The following is a 22,652-nucleotide window of genomic DNA, read 5'->3' as shown; positions in this document are numbered from 1 at the left end:
AACTCTTCTTTTGGGAGGTGATCGGTATCACTGATTGCTGTTGATTATTAATCAGACAAAGGCAGGCTCCTTGAGGGGGAGCCAGGTCTTTCCCTGTGGTAACCACACAATTGTCTCAGCTGTTTGTACCCTTAGGATTGCCATACCAATCAAGATGCAAAAAACCCCCAGCGTGGCATCTTCTACCTCCTCTGAATACCTAGATGTAGCTGAAGGTGTTTTTTCTTTACTTTTTCTTAAACTTTAGCAACTTGTATTCATTAAATACTAGTCAAGGGATAATTTAGAAGTCCTGAGTTCACACAGAAGGATGTAGTACCTGGAGCACAGGTCTTAGCAGGGCTTACAGATTTCAATCTCTTGAGCAGTTTGAACACCCTCAGAACTAAATAAATTACTGAAGTGCACATTGACAGCTCCAGCCAACCACTTCCTATAAAATTTCAGATGGTTTGGTAATGACAGCTCCTGGCACCAGAAAGAGATTTCTGTTTCATGGATATCTGTCTATGTTATATCTTTATGCCTGAAACCTATTCTTCTGTGCTGTTAAATACAAACTGTGCCATTGTGATTCCAATATAAAAACTCAGCATACCTTGGGACTACATTCTGAGGGCCATGGGTGAGAGACATAAGGCTGCTGAATTACACCAACATATTTTAAGAGACCTCATTTTGTCACAGTGAAGGGTATGATATGAAGTGTGAATATGATACTGTACTGATGCAATAAAAAATGCATTGTACTTTGGCTGTGATTATCCTGCCCATACACACCCTGTTCACCTGTTGACATGTGAAGACTCCGGAACTTGCAACACAGCAAATAGCCACAATACATACATGCTGTATGTAGCACACTTCAGATGTGGCTAAATTAAGTCACATTTTAAAGTAATTTAATTTGATCATAAACCATTCTTTGGCCACATTTTCACTCAGCGATGACTAAATAAGTGATTGCACTAAGCCCCCATTTTCCCCTTTGAGGATTTTCATGTCTTGCTTTCTCTGTTGTAGCTAAAGTTAAATGGAAACCAGTTATCTGTGTCTGTAGCTATTAACCAGAGAAAGTTATATATTTGGGTTTTAACTCAGCTTTACAACTGCATTAAAATGAGAAACTTCCCCTTAAGCCTTTAAATCTTACTCTAACTAGGAAATGAAAATGTCTATGCGGTTATCTACTTTGATTAGTAAAATTCAATAATGCTGAATTTCTAATATTCCCTTCATCAGTACAATTCAATTTTCACGTTTCATTGTAAAAAAACAAGAACATAGAGTTATCATACCTTTCCACTACCTCCTGGAGATGAATCAATCATATCAATGCCTGTACAATCATGGAGGATTTGTCCATTGCAGATAACATGTGGTACATAAACATGCCCTTCAATGCAACATTCTACAAATTCCATATTGTTCTCAGTCAATGTTCCTGTTTTATCTGTGAAGACATACTCAATCTGCAAACAAGCACAAAATAAAAACATGAATGTGAGCAGAGATTTTCCAACATCTCTGAACAAAACTGAGTTTATTAATGGGCTACATCTTCCTTTGAAAATCCTTATGCTCTTTCAGAAAAGGAAGACAACAATTTCTTTTGGCAGTTATCTTCTTAGAAATATAGGATCTGAAAGATTTTATGCTACAAGAGAATCAAGTAATGCTATCTTTAGCCTCATAATGCATGTAAATTATGTGTTTCACCTACTTCCACTCTTCTCTAGGTCCTTTTTAGTCTTTAATGTCTTTCTTGCTGCAAGACAGGTATTTATAGAAACAAAATGCATACAAATTTCATTTCCCAGAGATTATTATTTAATGCATAAGCCTGCATGTGGCTCAGTTACTGTCAGAACAGTCTTTAGGGTAGTATCAGAATTCCCCATTACTAATTACATTAGTTTAAATCAGGATTGTGGACACATACAGTTATATGCCTGGGCATTGTAATTGCCCTGGAAACACAAATTTGTCTCGATATTGAATTTTTCATTAACTTTATCTTTTACAATGCTTAAGTCTAACAACACTAAAACTAAAACCAAAATCTGAACTATCAACTAGAAGAATTAGATTGGCTCAATTTTGGATCCTGTATCCTAATTTTGGATATAGGTATTGTATATATACTGTATGTCATATTTGATAAACGAAGAAAATGAAGTAAGGTAAGGAAGTAAACACTGAAAATAAGGCTATTATTTAGAATCCATCAGATTGTTTATCAAACTTCACCATTTATACAGTGCACTGAGCAAACCAAAAACCAAATAAATTTTTGCTCAGTCTTCAAAAACATCATTAATTATGCACACTTTCCACTGAGATTGACTTTTATCATATGCACTAATCTAAAAAGGCAAAAACCAAATTTTCTGGTGGCTTTTTATCTGTGGACAAAATACCCACAATAAACTTTTTCCGAGTGGATGGAATTTATATGGATTCTTTTCATCTCAACCCCTACTTTCAGTCTCATCATAAAATTTACAAAATGCTATCAATCAAGTCATTCAGTGTGCTGCTTTGTCACAGTGTTTCCTAATGTTCAGACAGACCCTCCAGTTTCAGGTTGTGTCCACTGCATCTGGTCACCACTGAGAAAATCCTGGCTCTGTCTTAGTACCTTCCCATTCAGGTATTTGTATAGATTAGTAAGATCTTCCCTGAACCTTCTTTCCTCCAGGCTGGACAGGCCCAGCTCCCTCTACCTGTCTCTGTATGAGCCATGAAAAGTCCAGTCCCTCGGCTGTCTCTGTGGCCTTCACTAGGCTCCCTCCAGTATGCCCACGTGGCAGTACTGGGGAGCCTAGAGCCAGACACAGCACTCCAGGTGAGGCCTGGAGAGGGCTAGGATCACCTCCCCATACCTCTTGGCAACACTTTGCCTAATGCAGGCCACAACACTCTGGCCCTCTTTGCCGTAAGGACAGCTGGCTCATGCTGAACTTGATTTCCATCAGGACTCGCAGGCTTTCCAGCTGGATGGCCCCCAGTCATCCAAATCATTCATGATCAGGATGGAAGCCAGTACTGACCCCCAGCACACACTCCTAGATACTGGCCTCCCACTGTGCACTGCTGACCACCACCCTCTGAGCCCGGCTGTTCACACCCTGTTCAATCCACCTCACTGTCTGCTCATCCAGGCCGTAATTCAGCACATCCTCTTTGAGGATCTTATTGGAGACAATGTCAATTGTCTGCCATAATAATGAACTACCTGGTACCACCCTTAATCCAAACAGATATGTATCCTTAAAACATTTATTACAAGTCTGACTAGAAAAAGAAAGAAATACAGCATTTTATTTATTTGAAAACCATATGAAAACATTTTAACTGAGATCTTAAGTATCTTCTCAAACAAAATTTATGTGCATCTGTCTCAAGGTGGTAATTTTCTTAACACAGAACAGAATTTCTTTTCAAAAATGAGACTGACAATTGATCATTTTAATGGATGAAACTTGTGTCTGGAGATGGAGTGTCAGTCTAGTCAAACAAAAAGGGGTTGGTTTGGGTTTTTTTTTTTTTTGCATCTAACTTTTAATCTAAGGAAGCTAGATGCTTATATATTTCCCTCTATAATCAATGGAGAGGAAATGTTTATCCCTTAATACTATAGTAGTACTAATTGAATTTCACTGACTGGGTAAGAAAGCAGAATTTTTGATTCTGAAAATAAAAGTGTCTCATTTTATTTTTAAAATTAATCAGCACTAAAGAAAATGCACGTGTAGCTGCAAAAATCTCCAAAATAAAACAAAACTAAAAAACCTTGAAGTAACAATTTTAAAATAAAAACCTACAGTAGAAACAGTTGAAAAAAGTATAAAAAGTATCATCCAATGAAATTTACCTGTCCCAACTCTTCATTGAGGTCAGAAGTGTTCACCAGTGGTCCTTCACCTGTGCCCTCATCAAACATTTCCTCATCCCATGCAATGAAATAAGAACCAAGAAATTTCTGCATTTCCACAGTGACATACATGGATACAGGAATAATGTAGTTGAAAAGAACCATGAATGCAAGGAAGTCTGTAAAAGCTTGAAGAAACTGACAAAGAAACAAGATGGAAATATTGACTTTTCATGTACCATTAAAGACTGCAAGATTACTACATGTATTTACAAGTTGTTTTTTGTCAAATAACTTTTGAACAGTAAGCAACGCCTTTCATAGCTCACAGTTCAGCACAGGATATAAACTTTCATGATTTATAACATCACAACTGGCATGCAATAGAGCTTTTTCTTTGAAATTTGCATTTTTCTTTATAGTTATACAGGTGCAGAATACTGTTACATAGCATTATTGAGCAACTAATGAGCATGGTGAAGACTTTTTGGGGAACAAGGGAAACATTAACATGTACATTCAAAAACTACCAAAAAAATAACATAGTTCCACAGCAACTCCTTCAAGGATTACCAAAATACATAACTTTCAGGCAGCATTTCATAAATAACTCTCTCAACACAATCAGAATGTATGCACATAATCTGGCTCAATTTTTCAGTGGTGGAGACTTGGTGGAGCTACAGTCAACCCATGGAGCAGGTTGAGACAGTGCTACTGGTGGTAATGAGAACCCTAGAGTGACTGCCTAGCATGTGCTCCTCATGCATTTAGGGTAAGGAAGCAAATATTCCCCTAGTCTGACTAGGAGAATTTAGTGAAATAAATGTTGTGCTTTCTGTAGGGCAGGGTTCAGCTCACTGCTTTAGATCCTCTGGGCATCCATTCAGGACCATGTCCCTGTTCCTGTAAGAACATCTGGCACTGTGACTGATGCTCTCTGATGCCTTGAGTGTTCATAACAGAGCAATATGAAACTAAGCTGTTGAGGGGCATTTTTATGGAGATTCCCACAGCAGATTATTTTGAAGTTGTCTCTTACACGACTGCCAATAGCTGTGGGATTCCTTCCTCCCTTGTATTTCTCGGCAAGAGGTCAATTTTTTAGCAATTTATATAATTAACAAGGCAGTTCCAAAACACTTTCATGAAGCTTTTTATATTAAACTAGACATTTTCTCATCAGTTAAATTCTCACACACAACTTAAGGGCAAAAATTTAACATACAAGCTTTCTATAAGTACCCTATCACCACTGTCAGCAAAAAAGCATGACTGGTAAGTAAGCAGGCTGTATATACTTTTCAGCAGAATCTCTATAAATTAAGGGTTTCAGGAAACTTTCTTGGTATATTATAATTAATTTCCATACCAAATTTCTTTTCTTTTCAGGCTCTGTTTTCTGATTGTACCATGGCTCATCACGAAATGGTTCACTCTGCCAGGCATACTTCAGAACAGTATTTATTAGTGCTTTACTGACGAGAATACAGAGGTATACAACAAGAAATACATTCATTGATCTAAAAAAAAAAAAAGGCAAAATAAGAATCCCATTAGCATATAAACTACAGAGTTTATTAGAAAATGTTATACTCAGTCTGTTATATATCAGTCTAGTATTTGCTGCAAGTCTAACAATGCTAAGACATCAAATAACTCTTCCAAAGTGCTTTTCCAATGAGGAAAAATATTACTGACATTATTTCCTTTTTTTAATTTCTATTTTTCTGTTTTTATAGTTGTTTCCAAAATGTGTGTGACAAATCACCAAAACTAGTATATTAGTGAAAACAGTATAGATATAATCATAACTGAATAATGGGGCTTTAATCTGCAGACCTTTTCATGCCACTTCACTGAATCATTATAAGATCACTCCCATAAGTACTTTTACAGAAATAAAAAAACAAAAAAGAACATTTTGCTAAGTAGCTTTTATGTTTTAACTCTAAAAAAAGAGCAAGAACACTTTGCATTTAAGATTATATTTTCATTAACGATGGGCATGAACTAAAAGCCATGGGTTATACACCAGCACCAACAGAAAGGGACACATCATCATTGCTCAGTCGCTGTGTAAGAGAAAGGCTGTCAGCTGGTCAGTGCGTCTTGCCTCAATCAATGACATCTTTTTTTTCACAAGGCTGGACACCTAACTCAGAGCTGATGATTTTAGATAGAGTAGTATACAGAATAGTAAGCAGTCAATGTTAGCTCACTCCTTAAGAATAGCATTTTCATACTTTCCCATCATATATGTCTGCATGGAACTTGTTAATTTTAGCTAAAGCATGGGAAACATGCCACAGACAAGCATTGTTACTGCAGCTGATCCAAAGTGAAGTGCATTAGAGAAGGCATTTTTACTGAATTCAAGACTTAATTGCAATAAAAAACATTGAATTCTAGGATAATAAAAAATACAGCCTTGGAAAACTGTCAGTAAATGTACTCTTAAACAGTAAAAGAAAAGTCTTATGGAACAACAAAACATCACACATTGAAGAGCTAAGCATTTAGAAAGAAATGGCTTTATTTTTTGAACATCTAACAAGAATAATTTGACAATGAGAACCTCATTTATATGGTGCTATATGACTTGTGTTATAAGTAAAAAATTATTTGAAAATAAGCAAATTTTAAGTCCCTCTACCTCTTTTCTTTCATTTAAATCAATGAAACATACACTTTCAGAGAAAAAAAAAAATCTGATTTGCACAATTTAAACATGCAGCTTTCAAACCCCAAAATAAGTATTAGAAATTTTACTTCTCTACAGCAGATCGCTTCTGTGATTTTGATTGGTAATTTAATGCCATCTTAGTTTCCATGCCAGTGTAGATAGCAACACCTGAAATTAGACAACTTGTTTTACTAAAGGTTGCATAGTGCAGTAATTTCAAAAGAGCACAATTCATTAGGTTATTATACTCTGTCATTTCTTTAATTCTTTAGTCTGAAGAAAGAAACCACAGATTTGGATAACAACCCAAAATTAGAAATGGCTTTATTATCTTGGTACTTTGAAATTTTAAGCAGCATTTACATCCCATTCCAGCCACAGTTTCCAACTGCTAAAGTATTTCTCTGTAACAATATTAAACCTCATTAAAAAGTTGTAAAACAAGGGACTTAGTAGAAACCATAAGCCCAGTAGTAACTGTAAGCTTGTAACCTTGTTTGGGGTTTGCTTATTATTTCAGGGTCCATTAAAATAGTCAATAGAAATATTTACCAAAGATTTTTTCTGTGTTCTTTAAAGTGGCTCCTCTAAGAAGCAGATTTTCAGATCCTAATGGCCTGCAAAACGTAAGTATTACAAAATTTCAACATTTAGAGAAAACCATCATTAGTAGAAGTCACATAAAACAGGAAATTAGTTTTACTAAAAACCTTTTATTTTAACAAGTTACAAGGCATATTTAAAATTTTAAAGTGAAAACTAAAAATAGATAAACAGATGCCTAAAATTAAGCTCACAATCTCACAATTCAAATTTTAAACCAATGCACCTAAACCCCACAGATGTAGGTACCCAAATAAAGACTCAACATCCTAATTGCACAGTACTTATTCTTACAAATATTAATTCTGTTATTTTTTAGGCTTATATAAAATATAGTGTCCTGTACGTTAGAACTTCTTAAGGACAATACACTCCTCCATTTTATTTTAAATGGCATACAAGATACTCTTGATACTTGCTGTAAACATTTTTTAAAATATATGTTTATATATTTTAAAAATACATTTTATAATTTTATATATTTTAAATATAGGTAAAATAATTTATTGAAGAGTACAGGAATTAATGTAAGGACCTCAATGAAGTTTAAATAATATTTAGGAACATGATATGTACACTGATCATCATATGAGTTCAAAGCCAAGGACTACTTTACAGACATGCAGAATTGTCAGATTCTATCTATACAGCAATTAAAAATCAAACCAAGAAGTACATTCAGAGTTTTCCAATGTTATTCCAAGTGCACTTGTGGTATGAAAATCCACAAAAAAAAAAAAAAAAAAAAAAAAAAAAAAAAAAAAAAAAAAAGGAACTCCAAACAAACAGGCCCCAATTCTGATGTAAAACTCGAAACTACTTTCAAGAGACTAGTAGAACAGTGTTACATGAATGACCCAGATCAATCGACAGTTTCCATAGCAGACTGTGACAGAAAATGTATCTACAGACACATTGAGGCGAGGAAGGCACTTAGCCAGCACTGCCTAACTCCCCACAAGCTGGGACCTTGGATATCACCCCAGCAAGCAGCTTTTTCCTCCTATTGCTTTGCCTGTTTGTGGCAAGAATCAGAACAAAATCAGGTGCAGCAAATTGGATGTTGCCTTCCTTGAACACACAGCACTATGGACATTTTACACAGAAGTACAGACACATTTAGTAAAATTATAAAAAAATTATCTGACATGTTCAAACCCTTTAAAATATAAGAAAAATTAAATACACAAGTGATACTGTTTATATTGTTTAGTGCACTATCAAGATCTCACACTAATGGGGCAGTATTGTACAAGTGCTGTCAAAATCCTATCAACATCATTTACAAACTAAATACATTTCAGATAAAATCTTGAAAAAAGTTGAATAAAGACATTAAAATACTAAAGAGAAATATGATTAGAAGATGAAATATCAATTATTTATGAAATAGCAGTCTGGAATTTTCTAAGAGAAAAATATTTTATCACTAAAACATAGCACAATGATGGTGAAGCAAAGGTAATTCTCATTATTGATACTTATTGAACTGTGAAATATTTAAATGTGTAGAAACTCTGGATTTCCCCACCTTGCAATAGGCTCATTCCTATCATGGTAAACATTTATTCGACCAACAAATCTGAAAGGGAAATATACAAGTAGTTTAACAGTACTGCTAATAGATTATTTAAAAAGTATTTTCTAGGAAGTATGCATCACAGAGAACACTTTCCAACTGAACAGGCTCCAATTAACCAGAACATGAACAAGAATGTAAGAGATACATATAGATATACACTTAAAACATGTAAATACAAAAATACAGAGAATGGTAACTTGACATAAATTTTGCAAATAAAGAGGTGTAAAAATTAGGGATAAATAAAAAGTAGGGATAAATAAAAAGAAATAAAAAGTCTTATTCCCTGAGATAAGTCAGTGCAATTACTATCTTTTACAACATCTAAAGCCTACAGCTAAATTAAAACCAAAGCAAACCAAAGCAGAGAACCAGTAAGTAATTCTTCCTCTTAATATCTGTCAGTACATTTTATATGTATATGGTGGCTTGACCCTTGGATAGCAGCTAAGCCATCAGCCTCTGGCTCCTTCCTTCCCCAGCAGGACAGGGAAGAGAACTGGAAGAGCAAAAGCAAGATCTTGACAGTTTAGTAAGTGAAGAGAAAAAAACAAGTGACACAAAGGCAATCACTTCCCACCTCCCATGAGCCTGCCAATGTCCAGCCAGTCTCCAAGCAAATGCTGCTTTGGAAAACTGCCCCTGCCCCTATTGCTGAGCATGACACTATATGGCACAGACCCTCCGGTCAACAGAGGTCAGCCATCCTCACTGTGTCCATCCCCAGTCTATTTGCTGGAGGGGTAAAATGAGGAACAAAAAGTTTGACACTGTAAAAATTTGGCAACAATAGCTAAAACCATGGTGTGCAATTAATGCTCTTTTAGTCTCAGAGCAACAACACTACACTGGCTGCTATGAAGATAACTGACTTCATTCCAGCTAGACTAAGACTCAGTACACTGTATTTGCAATACCACTGTCCAAGTGGACAATCTAATGCAAGGGGGATTAAGCTGGACATTAGGGTTCTCAATGGTAGAGGAAACTGGGGAGCTGGTGGGCCTGTTACCCTGAAATGGAACCTCTGAGGCTTATACAACATGGTAGGGCCACATCTGAAGACAAGAATGTACAGTTGGTTATGATGCATCACGATACTACAAGCTGACTACCAATAAACGTCTTCATTATTTTTGTGTCAAGAGCTGTCCCAAAGAATTTCACCATCTATAATAGCATGAGTTTCAATTTGCAGTCATTCACTTTGAGAGCCAAGTATTTAAAAAAAGGATCAAGCATGTGATGGACTTGATACTCTAAAGAACCCATTCTCAAGCAGATTTCTAAACCAGCTTCTAATCACCAAGATCAGAGAAAAGAGATGCCTTCACACCTCAGAAATAAGCAATGTTTCTTCTGCATCTTCCAACAGTATTTGCTGCCAAAAGAGTGCATTTTACCTTGACATCATATTGTTTTCAGTGTATTATTTCAGCTATTTTTTACTGTGGCAGAAAAAAACAAGTGTTCCCTCAATGGTATAGGACTTCTTATATTACTATTAAGAAAGAATCCTCAAAAGGGGCTTCTCAAGATTTCTCATTAGGTTTAGTGGAATTGTGTACAGCTCTTTTGTAAAATACTGAGTACTGTACGACTTTATACAACTGTAGACATTTTTCTTCATGTTCTGCATTAAAGTGTTTTCCTAATCATGATGGCTTCATGCTGTCATTAGCTGGTATTCCAAAGCCTATGGTATGAGGCTCACAGTTAACAACAGCAGATGAAAATCTGTATTTCAAATAGTCAAATTTTTTCTGGCTGACATCCTGTCAGATCTGATTAGATGGACAGTGGCTTTACTTTGTAATGTGACTGATGAAGTCCTCTACCAGGACTAGAAGTGCTTGCCATTTACTTACTGTTCATTTGTGCTAGAATGTTAGTACTATTTTCAATCTGCAATATCTTTGTAAGAGTCTTTTTAAGCCACTTCAGCATTTTATGAGTATTATTTTAGTTAAAACTAGATAATGTAATTTGTAAATCCACTTAACTGGGCACACATAAATGACAATACTTCGCAATACACTGAAAGCAAAGGAGTGAATGCCACAGGCAACTTCTCCATATTGTGGAACACTCTTCCTCTGCAGAACCTCACAAATGGTATGTAACAGAGAAGGTAAGGGTGCCAATATCAAGAAGTATACTAATATATTAAGTATTAGTTAATCTCATCTTCTTTCTTATTTTTGTATTAAAAAAAAAAAAAAGAAACTGAAGTTTTAAAATTTTCACCATGTTCCTCAGTGGACTGCTTTGTGATATCCCCCTTTGGAAATCACTACCCCAGAGCACACCTAGGGAGCTACCTGCACAAAAGGAGTATGGATGGAAGACCTACCTGACTTCAAGTTCACTCTGGGGCTCACTCTAACCAGAGAGATGCAGCCAGTATCCTTTCATTATGATTTTTTATGATTTATTGCTCAGGTACCTTAAATGAAACAGGTAAGAATTATTGTCTTACTTATAAAGGTCAGGCTGAGGTTGTTCACATTCAATGGTAGCATGTAGTGCATCGATTTCCTGTTCATTATGAAATGCCTTTGTGTCTTGAACAGCATAGTAAGTCTGGAATCAATAAAAACATGTAGATAAAATAAAAAAGAACAGATACACAAGACAATCTGTACAGACAATGCAGCTCAGCATGAAATTTACTAACTTTTATCTAAGAGCTCATAATTCAAATAAGAAGCATCTATAAATGCTCCTATTTGGGCATCTTCTTACATGGTCTTTTCCCACCTTGTTTTTTAATGATTCTACACTAATGTGCAAGTACCTTGCAGTGTACTCATGAATCAGGTCACCATGAAAGCGTATAAGTACAAAACATTATAGTATTACCGCTGCAATCTGCATGCCTATACTGGACACAAACAAAATCACAAATAAATGTCTTAAAACTTTTCATAAAATAATATTACTTTTAGAGAAATGAAGTCAAATGGTAGAAACAAACTACACAAATGAGTGTACCTGCTTACACATATAGGCATGAAGTCATATTGCGATCTGTGTCAAAAATTAAAAGCAAACTTTGCCTTATAAAAGAAATGTAGAACATTTAATTACTTTGTGACTGGATTCACCATCCAAACTAGTTGTTGTAACAAAACATGTTCCATCTCCTCTACTACTCGATAGGAATATTAAATCACATGGGAATTTTTCATCTTCTTTTACCATTACAATATCTCCAACCTAAGGAAAAAAACACAAGAAAATAAAATGCATGTATGTAGCACCCCAAATTTCAGATTTCCTAACGTAAATATTTTGAAAATTCAACGATTTTTATTTACACCAGGATTTTACCACAAGAGTCAAAAACTAGCTATCTCTGGAAAACTGAATTATACCTTGTGGAATGACTGAGATCTACTCTTTCTGGCTTTCCCCTCAGGACAACCACCCTGCAACTACTGTTTTAATAAGTTTTGCAACATTATTTGAGAGATGGAAAATATTTTCCTTGTTTTAAGACTAAATACAACAAAACTGTTTCAAACACAACAGGAAATATGAGCTGCTCTTAGAACCCAGTAATTCAATCTGCTGATGAAAACAGGACACATTTTTAGCAGAATTTTTGACTAGAAGTCCATCCTATTTTTATCCATGTTTAAAGGTGAGCAAAATAATTTTTATTCATGGAAACATGGGCAATATTTTACAGTATGTTAGAATCCTGCAATAGAGCAGCCAACCAATTACAAATTCAAAATATTCTTGCAAATTATTCAAGAAAAATGAGTTTTTCTACATTTTTGAAGATTAAACAAGTGGCAAAGACATACTCCATGTTCTAAGAATATCAGGGTTTTAATAAAAATCTCATCAAAAATACATAATTTTTGCGATTTTCCATGTAGGTCAATATCTGTCCAATATCCTTTTATGTCATAATTTGTTGTAATAAGACTCAGCTTAATCAGTGCCTGTTATACCCTTATAAAGCTAAATTCCACTATCCTTAGCAGTTTGCAGGAATCATTTAATTGCAGTTAAGCAAAACAGTCTAATAAAAATCAGCAATAGTAACATCTAAAAATAAAATTTTAGAGTGATTATAAAAAATGAGATTTATCTAATTGTAGATATAAAAAAGGCTTTTTTTTTCTTAACCAATGGCAATGAAAAACTGCAGATTGTACATATGGCACAGGAGAACACAAACTCTAAGCCTATCTGCAACAATCAGGTATGAAATTCTCATGTTCCTCAATCCAAACCAAGTACTAGTACATAGCATCTTAATACAATTTAAAAGCTGTTCCAGTATTTGCCAGTATGTCAGCTAAGGATGCAAAGGGGACAGGGACAGGTTCTTTCTGGTGCAAAGTGACAGGACCTGAGGCAGTAGGCACAACCTGAAATGTGGGAGGCTCCACCTCGTTTTCATCACGCTGCTGACTGAGCACTGGAAAAGCTGCCCAAGGGAGGTAGTGGAGCCCCCATCCTTGGAGAGACTTGAAACCTGTCTAGATAGGGTCCTGAGCAAACAGCTCTTGGTGGCCCTGCTGAAGCTGGGGGCTGGACCAGAAAACCTCCAGTAAAATAAAGTAACACAACTGTCAGTGCCAACCTCAACCATTCTCTGATTGTGTGAAAAATAAATTTTTTTTAGCAATTCTTCTTTTCCTTCTTTAATGAAGTGTCCTCAGGCTTTAGGTGCAGAGGGGTCTACTTTTTACAACCTAGTCTGTTTTCTCATGTAATACAGATCTGAGAATTTCACCCATTTACAAATACACACAGATATCCCTTTCTATGCAAGTGTTTTCAAGGTCTGTCTCTCCTATCATTTAGTCATTCAATATACACCCTCTGAAAGGCTATAAACAGGGGAGAAATTAAGAAAATATGGGTGACAGATTAACCACTAAAACTCAAAATCCAGTTACATGGTACTTGAATATATTTTTGTTTGGAATATTTAACTGGTTAGTTAATACACCTGGAATTCTCAAGCATGTGATGTCCTATTTTGTTTTATTACCGGGAAGCCCTAGGCAGAAGCTATCACACTCAAATGGAAGGTCACAGCAGAAAGCCTGTGAACACAGTTCATACACTTATGCCCAAAAACAGCAGAGCAGAAAAAGACATCCAAACAAACATACTAAAACTAAGAAAATTCCAAATACCTATCAAATTTTCTGAGTTCTAAAGAAAATAATGTTAAGAAGTGAATCTGCTCACAAAAAAACCCCAAAAAAACCAAGCAGCAAAAATTAATTTTTTGAAAATATACCAAAAAGGGAATATAGCAGCATTACAAGGTCAATGAAGAGATTGTGATTTGATGGATTTTGAGAAAATATTTAGAATGTGTTTTGTCTGTACATATGCATGCATCTCTATACGTAGCACTGACTGTCACAATCTGGCTTAAATAAATTATTAATGTGCATAATAGTAATTATACCCCTTCTCAGAGAGTGTTCAAGGCCTGGTTAAATAAGGCCCTGAACAACCTGGTCTAGTGCAAGGTGTCCTTGCCCACAGCACAGGGATTGGAACTAGGGTGATCTTTAAGGTCCCTATCAACCCAAAGTATCCTATGATCCTGTGATAATCATAGTGGACAGAAAATAGAGAAAAGATAAATCATGACAGAAATTCCAAGTTAAAACTGGAAAATGAAAGTAACATTTACAGAAGGAGTTAGTTAATTCCAGTTAAGCAAAACAGCCTGATAAAACACAGCAATAGTAACATCTAAAAATAAAATCTTAGAATGATGATAATAAGTGAGATTTATCTAATTTCATTAGACAGTTTAACTTATTAGGAGTTTAATTCTATAAAAATATTTTATTCAGAGACATACAACTAAAAATTAGTATAAAATAGGTCTAATCATTAAATGCAATAAATGCTCTGCCATCATACTACATTTCTGTATAACTTGTTTTATGTGTAAAGTGTACAAGAAAGGTGAAGTAAAGTCTGACTCACAATACCTGCTAAGTCATAGTTACTTACTCTTAATTTTCGGCTTTGCTTTCTAACCAGTTTACCATGCTGAATGAAATGAACAGGGCATTGATTTATTGCATTGTCAGCTTTATGTCGCAGCCAATCTTCATAACCCTATAAAAGAGTGAAATGGAATAATGCAGCAATGCACATTTGGCTATAAAGACACAGAACAGCTCTAGCTTGTAAGAAGAATTTTAAGAATTATCCTTGATCACTGTAAGGGAAAAATATTCTCACTAGGACAAATGAAATTGTGATACATGTCAGTACCAGAGTTGTACTGGATATCTATGAAAAAGAGCATTCATTATTACAATTAGTCAAAAAAACCCATTTCAATGGAGACATTTGGATGAATAAGGGCTTCTAAAGTGTAGGACAGTTTCTGGCATTTAAGTGATCATCTCTTGCTCATGATCTATTGACTCGAGTAAGTGCGCAGTACTTATAAAAGCAGTTGTCAAGAAGGTGGTAGTGTAGGCAATATATTTTAGAAGAATGGGACTTTATCCTGTAAGATGATAGACATGACATAACAAAAGGTTGCTATATTTGATGACTGTCATACAATTAAGCCAAACCTTTTAACTCGTATATACAACATATAGTTGTGAAGAATTTTGTTTCAAGAAACTTTGCAGAGTACCCTATTTTTAGTGCTCAATTACCCTATGAAATTGTGGTTTATAGAAGCAGACAAACTAAAGGATAGGCAATCTACAACTTTCTATTGAAAAGGCCCAGCCATATGACAAAGACTAGGACTGACAAAGTAATCAGTGCTTAAGAGATGGAAAACACCACTTGTAGTCCATAGCATTTTTAGATCTACATTTGAAAATTCAATGCAGAACAAAAGTATCACTACCATGGATGCTCTCAAAAATACTCTGAGAGCTCACACAGACTTTATAACTTTAGTGTAATATGCTTCCAGGGGTTGGTACAGCTCCTCAAGTAGGTGCCAAAATGTACACAAGCTGTTGGGAAGAAGAATCAAGGAAATACACAGAACTGCAATACCAGGCATAGCATGTCATAACCTAGGCTTTGGTATGTCACTATTAACAGTAGGACTTCTAAGTGTAACATTTAAAAATTTTAAGAGTGGGAAAGCCACACTAAAATACTAGCTCTTGCATGTATCACAACTATTGCTCACCAAGAAGTGCTGAATTTAACTATAGAATATACTCAATTATGAATAGTTACCACTGTAAAGAAAGAGAAACACAACTCTCCATAGCTTCTTTGAAGACTCATGAAGTCTGCATTTAGCATAAAGACTCTGAAGGTAGTAAGGTATCTATTAAGGGACAGCTGAAATTATTCTGTTTCGTGTCCATCTGGCGTGGAGTTAATTTTCACAGGACAACAGTCCTGTGCTTTGTACTTGGGGCTAAGCCAGTCTTGGTTACATCCCAGTGTTTTGGCTACTACTGAACAGTGTCAGCATCAAGGCTTTCTCTTCAACCTTCTACCACAGCAGGCCAGCAGGCTGTGGTGGGTAAGAGGCTGGGAGGGGGCGTTGCTTGGACAGCAAACCCAAATTGACCCAACTCTCTCTTTAGTTTTACTTTCGTTCACTACGTTACTCACCTGTTTGATAGCTGTGACAGTGATGACAAACAGAAGTGGAAGTCCACTTGTGACTGGACTAGTAGGTGTATCAATAATTAACTGCAACAAAAAGAACAAGTATTTTCTGGTTATATTTTTGTGAATGTAAGCAGTCCATCTTTCAAGTAAGATCTTTCAAGCAATTTCATTAATATGTTACAGGACATCAAGGAATTTTAATTGAAAAAACAGTATTTCAATACAACTTTAAGAATGTGTACTATACTGATAAAAATTTGAAAACTGGATTCTGTAAGAAGATACAATATTGTAGTTAGATCACATTAATATCAGATGTAAAGGCCTTGTTACATCTGACTTTACTTGCCTTAAAGTACAAGACTTTAAGGAAGTGTTAGATGGGAAAGCTGCAGCTTTGGACACAAAATTATGGAGCACCATTAGAAATTAGCATGGCACTGGATTTATATGTTATACAATAGAGCTGTTCTTATGCACACAAAGACTAAATTCTGAATTATTGAGCTGGAACTTCTGCAAATACAAACAAAGAGGCAGAATTCACAGAGGGAGTGCAAATGACAAAATCTAAGTTGTGCTGGGAATCTGCACTGCTTTTTTTCTACAGAATTTGGTCTGCAAAGTAATGCAGCTTTTAACTTAGTAAGATTTTTATTATTTAACACAATAAGTGACTGTGACGGGTTCAGAACTAAGACGTCTATAAAGCAGCACACTAAGTATTCATGGAACTCATTTCAAAAACAAGTATTTATGTACCTCCCTAAGCAAGCATCATATCAGTACCTATTATTTCAGTTCTCATAGGCTTTGATCACAGTACAGTTGGAAAACTGCGATCGAGACATTATTTTGTTATAAAATATATTATTTTTGCAAAACAAAGAAAACTTTGTCATCAACAGAATTTATAGTAACAGTTTACTGATCTGGATGTTTATTATAAAATAAAAATTACAGATATTCTTTTCAATTTTTTCAAGACATAGGTCTTGCCGTCCAACTAGCGCAGCTGTCAAATTCTCTTCAGATTAAATTCATACTGACAACCTGGAAATGAAGTAAAACCTCTTTTGTCACATCATCAGTGAAAAAAGGGCTTTCTAGGCACAACCATTTATCTCCATGGTCATCAAAATCAGGTAATTTTAAAACCTTTTTCAACTTCTCCTTATTTTAGAAAGAGCACAGAACTTACTGGGAAATGGGGATAGCTTACCTGAACAAGGAAAATGATGAGAAAATAGAAGTTAGCTATTCTTCTGAATTGCTCAAACAAATTTTTTGGTATAAAGTTCCAAAACGTGTACTGAAAACAAATGCACACATTATGAGCGTTTGTGAAGAAAATATTATTCACATTCAATTTTATAATTCACATTTCAAGATGAAACTAAACAAGAAGCAGCAGTGTTTTTGTTACTTAGTTTAATAATTTACTGAATTTGAATCTTAATTGACAATCGTGTATTCTTATAATAGTATTGTTTTCCTGAACTGTAATAATCTTTGTCCTAGGGACTGAAATCATTTTTATCTAGCAACAATACTTGTCCAGAGTTAGTTAGTTATGGAATGGTTTATTTAAAGCTGTTAATGGATTTTAAAAGCATCTTAGTAATTTCAAAGAGCACTTTTAATTCACTTTTATGTTGTGTTCACGACTCAAGATAGGTGGCACTCAGAGTTAACTACACTGTAATAGCAAGACAACTAAATAAATGCTGTTAGCTCTTTTGTTCCTTGGCAGGGACATAAAAATACTCAAGATAAACTACAGTGGTGAATAAGAGTAAGTGGCTGCATATTTCTGCACTGATCTTACAAATAAGTGTTGTAAAATGACATAAGAAGCAGTACATAAAGCTGCAAACAGAAAATGTAAAAACTTCAAATTTTAAAAGTCATGTTAAAGTGATAAAGGACCTTAACATCATCCAGTCCCCATCCCCTGCCCTGCAGCAGGTTCAACTACACTCTTTTTACACAGCTCACTCTGTAGCTCCAGCAAAACATTGCAAGGATTGCTTATTGGAACACATGTAAAAAAATGTCAGCTAAAATTGTGTAAAAAGGTTTGAAAAATAGGTTGAGAAAACTTACACTTTGAATAATCTTATTATCCAAATTATCCTTTGACACATAATAAAATGACAAGTCCAATAAAACTTTCATTTCAAACGAGATGGGGAAAGAAGCTTATCCTAATTTATTTGCTCTGTTACAAATGTGTCTTGTCTCCTCTTGGCAGATTGCACTTATACTTGCTGATAACCAAATTATTCCAAGAGCTAGACATCTTCTGAATTTGGCCCTGAAGGCAAAGACAGAGCTCCAGAAGGAAAGTACTCCCATTACATCTGAAGACAAAAAGTATCCATGAGAAACATGCTTTAAATGTATATGAAACCCTGTTACATAGAGCAATCTTTGTACTTCCTGGGTGTTAAAGCCTGAACATGTGTAGGAATGAAATGATGTTCTTCTGTTGTGTGCCAAAAATCAGTATCTATCCTCAATATGCTCTAAGTTACCACTTAGTCCTGCATAACAGCTAGTTCAGTATTAAATCACCTGTGAGCAAGCCAAAACTCAGGCAGGCAGACATGCAACAGCTAGAAAATCAAGTGTTCTAGTCTTGCAATCAGAACACTTTTCATCAGACAGGAATGCAGTTTGCACTACTCATTATCCAGCTATGTGGAATTTTCAAAGGGAATGAGTTACACTTGGTTATTTTTCCTTGCACAACAATGCTGATCATTCAAAACTGCTATTATGATAGATGACCATCTGGATTCTATTCAATGACAATAATTGCATATTTTCAACATTACCAGGTCAGTTATCTTTATTTTCTAATTTTATCCATTTATTTTTTAAGAATCTCTGCCTGCTGGGAAAGAAAAGTGAAAAACATTTGTTTCCATTTTTGTTTTTAGCTCTTTTTATAGAAATAATATTTTTTTCCATGGTAAAGGGTCTTCTGACCATGAAAAGTTCAATGATTTACACAAGCCCCCGAAATCACCATTCATTAAATAAAAATGTAATGTCTTATGTAATAGCTTCCAATTTAAATCTCCTAGAGGGTTCTTTGACTAAATGTCTGGTAAGACCACTTTATTGTTAGACATTTAAAATATCTGATTGAGGAATCAAGTAAATCAATAAAAACAACAATCCATAAAAAGGTTGTTCACCTTTACCCTTAGTATCCAATCCTCCTCATATTCCAACCTTAGTTCACTCCTTTCCCTGCCAAGCTGTGGTCTACTGTTGCATCCCCAGTCTAGCACACCTCCACCTTTGATCAGCAACTCTCTTAGGTGAATAAAAGTGAGTAATATGGGAACAAATCACTTTTATGGTTGAAAAGTGCTTTGTAAAATGGATGCTTCTTTAACACAGACTACTTCTTAAAACTTTATTTCCAATCTGACAAATTTTTAGCACTTTATGACTCTGCATTTCAAGCATACTAAGTATGTATTTATTCTGCCCATTCATCTTCAACAGAGAAGTAATGATTTTTGCAGTTCAGGCAAGAAAGTACACTAAGATGTCTAGACAGACCTTCCCCTACCCGAGCCATCAGTAGCTCAGAGCAGTATCTACAAATGCGCAAGTAATGTTTAATCAACACAATCGCTCCTCAGAGAGACAACTGAGGGGCTGCCACTCAGAACAAGATTTATCTCATGACTGCTGCATTCAAGGCAGTTTCTCTACCTTAGCTAGACAGGAATAAAACAAAAATTTTTAAAGGAAAACCATTAAAGCTGACCATATTAAATCCATCGGATAACTGTGCTGAGAGTTAGTACTATCATCTCTCTTCTTCAGATAATTTCTAGTCATACTCTTTGTAAACTCTTGAAAAGTAGTTTATGTATATTTAACAATCTTTTTTCTTCACTATAATTCACTTGAAGGATATAAGTTTATCCAAACAGTTACACACTATTTAGATAAGCTTTCAAGTTGGAGATGGCTTAACTGATCTTTTCCAAATGCTACAAAAGAACTACAGGCCAGAGCACAAGGGTGCTTTTTGCATATGGGAGGTAATACATCAGACACAAAGTAGTAGTAATTATGAATCCAGCCAAAAGAACAACACATAATGCCAACAGATGCATCTGAAGCACTGTGCAAGAGTCTGTAAGACAAATCTGGTGTCAAAACAGCACCAAGTAGATTTTCTTCCCATTTATAATTGCAGTAGCACCTGCAGTGCTGGTGTATTTCTGCACTTATGAGCACATCCATAGTATTCCTGCTCATGCCCCTGGCTCCCTCTTGCTCTTTACTGATACCATCTTGCTTTCAGCTACAACACCTCCAAAGCCAGTCACACAAGTTCAAAAATGTAAAAGACAGTGTTCTTGACACTGTATTTTGACCTTTCCATTTGGTATCCACATGCCAGAATTTTGGCTCATATTTCAAGCTTCTCTTTCCACCCTAAGAGGTAGATATTCTCTTAAGTAAAAGGAGAGTTTCTTAAGTAATCACTTTACATCAAAAGCTGAAGCTGTAAGAAAAAAGCACTTTGTACTGAGTTTTGTCAACACCTCAGTTGTTAAAACAAATTATTGGTTTTAAATAGTCACCACCTCTCTTCTAACACACCCTGATTTCACTCTTTCCACTCAACCTTTTTGACTGTTTCTTGTAAATGTTTAAAAGTACTAAAATAAAAACATCTACTATATTGGTTTAGCCCTGGTTTGTGGACGTCTTCCTATGATGATTCTCATCCTTTCTGCAAAACAAAATCCATCCCGAGGACAATAAAATCAGAATAGTATAGAGAAAAACTGATCTTGCATTCATTTGTGTCCATGGTGACTTCAGTTTTTTTAATGATCACATTTTTATATCAATTACCAAGAAACAATACATTCTTAAAACTGCAAACTAGATTGCAGGCATGTGTGCATACTGTAGGATCGTTTGGGTGGAAAAGGACATTCAAGATCTCCTCAAGCATCTAGTCCCAACCTCCCTGCCATGGGCAGGAACACCTTCCGCTTGACCAGGTTGCTCCAAGCCCCATCCAAACCGACCTTGAACACTTCCAGAGATGCAGCATCTACAACTTCTCTGGATAACATGTTCCAGTGCCTCACCATCCTCAAGGTAAACAGGTTACTCCTATCCAGGAATTTTTGAAATCTTTGGCTCTTTCTTGTGGTTCTTTCTTTATGGGTTTTTTGGGAGGATTGATTTTTTTTTTCCCAAAAGCCTTAAGCAGCTGTAATTAAACATGTTCCAATGAACTCCATGTTGTTCCTTCAAAAAAGATGTTATTTTTCTGTACAATTTTCCCCTCTGTTCAAGAGAAATGTACGCATTCGATCAGTCTTCAATTCATTCATTCCAGTAGAACAAGAAGTGCAGATCCGTACTTTGTCAACAAATTAGCTCCTTGAAGTATAGCAATTCTAGGAGAGTATTAGATTAACTTCAGTAAAAGGGAATTTGGATATTGAAAAATATTAGATTAATAACAAGCTAAAAGCATCATCATGCCACTACATAAATCCATATTGGATGTTCTGTGCATGATTCCACTGGTTTGGGAAAAGGGACAGACCAAACCTGAGCAAAGGCATGGAGCAGCTTTCACATAAAAAGTTATTGAACACGCTCAGGCCATTCCTCCTGGACAGGAAATATGGTGGAAGACCACCAACAGAAACAAGATTATAAACAGGGGATAACTATATTCCAAAGCCTTGCATCTGACAATGACTAACTCAAATTAGCAGGAAGTTTTAAAATAAAGGCTCATAGTTTCTTTTGGCAAACATTTCTACAGTTGAACTGTTCTTTATTCTGAGAATTTACATGGGCTTAAAAGGTATTGAAGGAATTCACAGAGGAGAAATTCATTAAAAACTACTAAATACAAAATTATATTCCCAGCACAATAACATGACATCTGAACCTTAAGGAAGTTTTGTACTAAAAAGTTTTTATAATTTATCAGTTTTTTCAAAAATCAAAATCCTGTTTCAGAAGGAAATTAGGTTGTTTCTCACTAAATTTTGGTAGCTGCTATGGCTGCCTAGTTTAACTTAGTTTCCTTTTAATTTGTAAGTTCCACCAAAAGGTAAATAGTATCAAAATGTGTATTTTTTTTTTTTTTTCCAGAAAAAGGCATGCCACCTCCCTGCTCATTCGATTATTTTCTTTCTTCTACATTTGAAACATTGAGATTTTTCTACCAGCTGATATTTTTCCATGCTGCAGCACTGTCATGTGATATATTCAATCAAGGGCACATAACA

The 22,652-nt window shown here is 35.3% G+C and overlaps 1 protein-coding gene across 2 annotated transcripts in view; it reads right to left on the bottom strand.

Moving 5' to 3' along the window:
- Positions 1-22,652, bottom strand: part of ATP11A (ATPase phospholipid transporting 11A) — a 114,912-nt gene that overhangs the window by 32,418 nt on the left and 59,842 nt on the right. For both annotated transcript variants that reach the window (XM_053970943.1, XM_053970944.1), the window contains exons 3-13: positions 17,573-17,662; positions 16,351-16,431; positions 14,755-14,862; positions 11,839-11,967; positions 11,228-11,331; positions 8,698-8,748; positions 7,116-7,180; positions 6,650-6,731; positions 5,250-5,400; positions 3,878-4,075; positions 1,299-1,472 (exon numbers count right to left, since the gene is read on the bottom strand). In XM_053970943.1, the coding sequence (XP_053826918.1) occupies positions 1,299-1,472; positions 3,878-4,075; positions 5,250-5,400; positions 6,650-6,731; positions 7,116-7,180; positions 8,698-8,748; positions 11,228-11,331; positions 11,839-11,967; positions 14,755-14,862; positions 16,351-16,431; positions 17,573-17,662 (1,233 nt within the window). The remainder of the gene's footprint in view (positions 1-1,298; positions 1,473-3,877; positions 4,076-5,249; positions 5,401-6,649; positions 6,732-7,115; positions 7,181-8,697; positions 8,749-11,227; positions 11,332-11,838; positions 11,968-14,754; positions 14,863-16,350; positions 16,432-17,572; positions 17,663-22,652) is intronic.

The sequence above is a fragment of the Vidua macroura genome, chromosome 2 (assembly GCF_024509145.1).
Source record: "Vidua macroura isolate BioBank_ID:100142 chromosome 2, ASM2450914v1, whole genome shotgun sequence".
Lineage (NCBI taxonomy): Eukaryota > Metazoa > Chordata > Aves > Passeriformes > Viduidae > Vidua > Vidua macroura.
Note: the sequence above shows the minus strand (reverse complement) of the source record. Positions and strands in the feature narration are given on the sequence as shown.